We start from the raw sequence: 3,745 nt of genomic DNA on the forward strand, positions 1-3,745 counted from the left end.
ATCAATTTCCACCTCCACCCGCAGAAATCGTGGGCTAGGATGGTGGAATTCTCACCTCAGCACGTTAAAGACTGACCTGAATCGTAAAAGAGGAGGGTTACGTCGGATGCGTCGACGGGGAGAGAATCCCGATGTCATAAACGATCAAAGAGCAGCCATCAGGCGCGCAAATAACATCTATGTTACCGCCATCCGCCAGGCGAAATTCAATAATTGGCAAAGATTCGTTCAAACTGAATCGGAACGTAGCCCATGGTCTACTGCCTACAAAGTGGTCACTGAGCGCATATCTGCTCAAACCACTCTTTCATCAGTAAAAACCTCTCAAGGTTCTTACACCAGATCTTGGCTGGAAACAGTCGAGGTCATTCTATCACGGCTTCTTCCTAGGGACGACTGTGGCGAAGACAATCTAGCCCAAGCCGCAGTCAGAACTGCTTTCGTCGAACAGGACCTCACGGGGCCCTTCCTACCTGACCCGGAGCCTTTTGAGATGGAGGAGCTTGGGCGAGCTCTTCAGGCCACAAGTAAAAATTGTGCACCTGGCCCTGATCACATCACAGGGTTCATTCTTAAAAGAGTCTTCGACACACATCCCGAAGTTCTTCTCTCCTTGTACAAGTCATGTCCTAGGTTACGTACGTTTCCTGGGCCATGGAAGTCAGGGAAAGTATGTCTTTTGCTCAAATCGAAGGAGAGGCAGCCGGACGATGCCAAGTCGTATCGCCCGGTGGCGTAAAGGCAAAAGCCTGTATAGTACAGAGCGCGAGGTTCGCGCGACGCTCTGTATCACTCGTGGTTTTGTTTATGAATATGCTGCGTTGCGTGTGACAAATCGCAGTACGATACAGAGCAACTGTCGCAATTCCTCGTCCGCCTCACTTGGAATCGTAATATTGACCAGTTACTAGTTGCATATTACACGTTCACGTTGTTATAGGTTATAATTTCTATTTTCTCTTGATTCTATCGCGTGCATCATGGATGAATCAACCTTAAAAAGATTGTTCGGGCGTTTGTGCCAAAATGTAAACATTCTCAATATAACAGCTGTGGACAACAACGAAAAGTTCAGTATTTTAGTGCAGTGTAAGCTTTCAGGAGTGGGCACAGTGGATGAAAAATGTGACAATTGGGTAAAAGATTTTTCATACTCGACCAATACAAACTGGATAACGTTAAGACGTTATCCTAATGCAACTCGCTATGAATTCCGAAAGCTATACGTGTGTCAACACTCATCATTGAATAAAGTAGCTGAACGAAAACGGCAGTCGTGTGAAGTTAGGAACAAAAATTGCAAAGCACAAATAGACATTAAATTCAAAAAAATTAATAGAAACACAATAAAAAATGATGTGCTGTTAAAAGACGGAATTAACGTAGTGATAAAAATAAATTTTCAACATTCCCATAGGATAAATGTGGCACAAGCTTTTCGATACTTGCGTGTGAACAAGACAGTACAAGACATTTTTGAGTCATACTTTATTTCGGGAATGACTCCGTCAGCTGCTAGATTTTATCATGAAATGAAAATAATTGAATCTGGTTCTGAAGAAACGAAGGAAATACAGAATGTAAGTACAGCATATCTTCTTGCTAATGCTAGAGAAAATCCTACTGAGAGGCAGATAAAGTACTTGTATGATAAGTGGCGTTTCTCTCAGTACGGTAGTCGAGAAGAAAAAAGTATGATAGAAGTTCTCAAGAACAGACAGTCCTTGTTGCAGAAATCCGGCGGTACACTAGTCATCAAAGAAAATCCTTTTATCGCAGTTGTTATTACTCCAATAATGCGACGCGCATTTCTTCAAAATTTATGCACTGAAATGGTTTTCGTGGACTCCAGCGGATCTTGCGATCAGACAAATACTTGTGTCACATTTCTATTCACTTCAAACAAAACAGGGGCTGTTCCTATCGCATGCATTCTTCACACATCCCAAACTGAAGCGAATTATACTTTAGCTTTTGCGTCTGCCACTGAAGCAATCGAAGTAGAAAATAGAAAGTTCGATCCAAAAGTGTTTATGACTGATGACAGTGCATCCGAGCGCAATGCGTTATCAGCTGTATTTCCGAACTCCATATTACTTCTATGTACATTCCATCTTTGTCAAGCTTTATGGAGATGGCTCTGGCAAACTGACCATAACGTGAAAAAGGAGGACAGAAGAACAGTGATGGAAATGTTTAGGAACATACTTTACGCTCCAACATTACAAGATTCAGAAGAGAATTATGATTTCTTGATGAGTAATAATATAGTGCAAAGTAACAAAGCATTATATGATCATCTGGAGAAATTGTGGGTCCGCAGAAAAGAATGGTGTATTTCGTACAGAAATAATATAATAACAAGAGGTAACAATACTAATAATTACACTGAAGCTTCAATTAGGATTTTTAAAGATATAGTTTTGCAAAGGTGCAAGGTTTTTAACTCTTGTGCATTGGTTGATTTTATCATCAATGTGTTCGAAAACTACTATAAGCGAAAATTGTTGGAATTTGCAAATTCAAGAAGATCTAAACCCCAAATTGATTATAGAAATATGTGTTTTAGAGCAAAAGATATTAACATTATTTATCAAAGGGACAATACAATTTTCCATGTTGCATCTGAAAAAGATTCCAATTTATTTTATACAGTGAATGCTAAAATTGCTTTTTGTGATTGTCCATCAGGCACAGGTGGCAAATTCTGTAAGCACCTATGCGCAATAGAACAAAAATTTGGTATATTATTTAAAACGTCTCCAGTTCTAAGCGTTCATGACAGAATACAATTAGCCAAATTAGCTGTTGGGCATTCAGCACCAGAGGAATTTTATAAAAATATGGATTCAAACACAACTGATCTTGAAAACTTTGAAAACTCAGTTCAATCAACTAATTCTGTTCCTGCTGAAGTAGACTTAGCAACATCAATGGATTTACAAATGAACGCCGAAGAATGTGAAAGCCGATTTAAAGAAGAAATTAAAAGAATGCGCAGTGAATTTGAGCGCATAACAAGTACGCTCGAAGACAATCAAAGCCCAGAAGCTACTTTATCCATCATTAAGTTTAATGCAGTAATGAACAGCCTGAAAACCCCTTCCCAAATTTTAAACTTTTTGGAAGCTAAAAGTCGAATATGCGGGAGAAAATCTAGAAAAATTCGAGTGCAGCCAACGTCAATTTCGCGACGTAAAAACAAAGCATTGCCTCAATCTGGGAGAATTCAAGCTGGCAGGCCTTCCAAAATTGAAAAACTAAAACGGAAGCACAGCCTTGGAAGCAACATTTCGCATAACCTACCAAATGCTAAGTTACATTGAACTTAATTCTGTATTTCGTTATTTAAAATATATAATGACCCATGTATATATGACTTTTATTGTACGAATATCTACCATTCATCAGGAAGATGAAGGTAGGAATGAATAGATTTTAAAATTCACGAGACAAACCTATACTGTTCAATTGGGTATTTCGCCACAATATTCTCAATTAAACAAAAAGTAATTTTAATTCAGAATCATATGCCAAATTTATGTAAAATAATATGAAAATGCAGTGTTGCAAAATACCTAATTAAGCACGTATAAATATGAACACGACACAAAGACATATATAATTTATTGGCTCTGTATTACACTGGAATTTGTCGTCTGCCATGCAGCGTATTCATAAACAAAGCCACGAGTGATCGAGAGCGCCGCGCGGACCTCGCGCTCTGAACTGTACAGGCCTTTGC

The 3,745-nt window shown here is 39.0% G+C and overlaps 1 protein-coding gene across 1 annotated transcript; it reads left to right on the top strand.

Moving 5' to 3' along the window:
* The first annotated feature begins 731 nt into the window (after positions 1-731).
* On the top strand, positions 732-3,372 carry LOC123686332. The gene has a single exon (XM_045626387.1). It carries the CDS (start codon positions 981-983, stop codon positions 3,324-3,326), a length of 2,346 nt encoding a protein of 781 aa, XP_045482343.1. The 5' UTR covers positions 732-980; the 3' UTR covers positions 3,327-3,372.
* The last annotated feature ends 373 nt before the right edge of the window (positions 3,373-3,745 follow it).

Source organism: Harmonia axyridis, chromosome X, assembly GCF_914767665.1.
Source record: "Harmonia axyridis chromosome X, icHarAxyr1.1, whole genome shotgun sequence".
In the NCBI taxonomy this organism is placed as follows: Eukaryota; Metazoa; Arthropoda; class Insecta; order Coleoptera; family Coccinellidae; genus Harmonia; species Harmonia axyridis.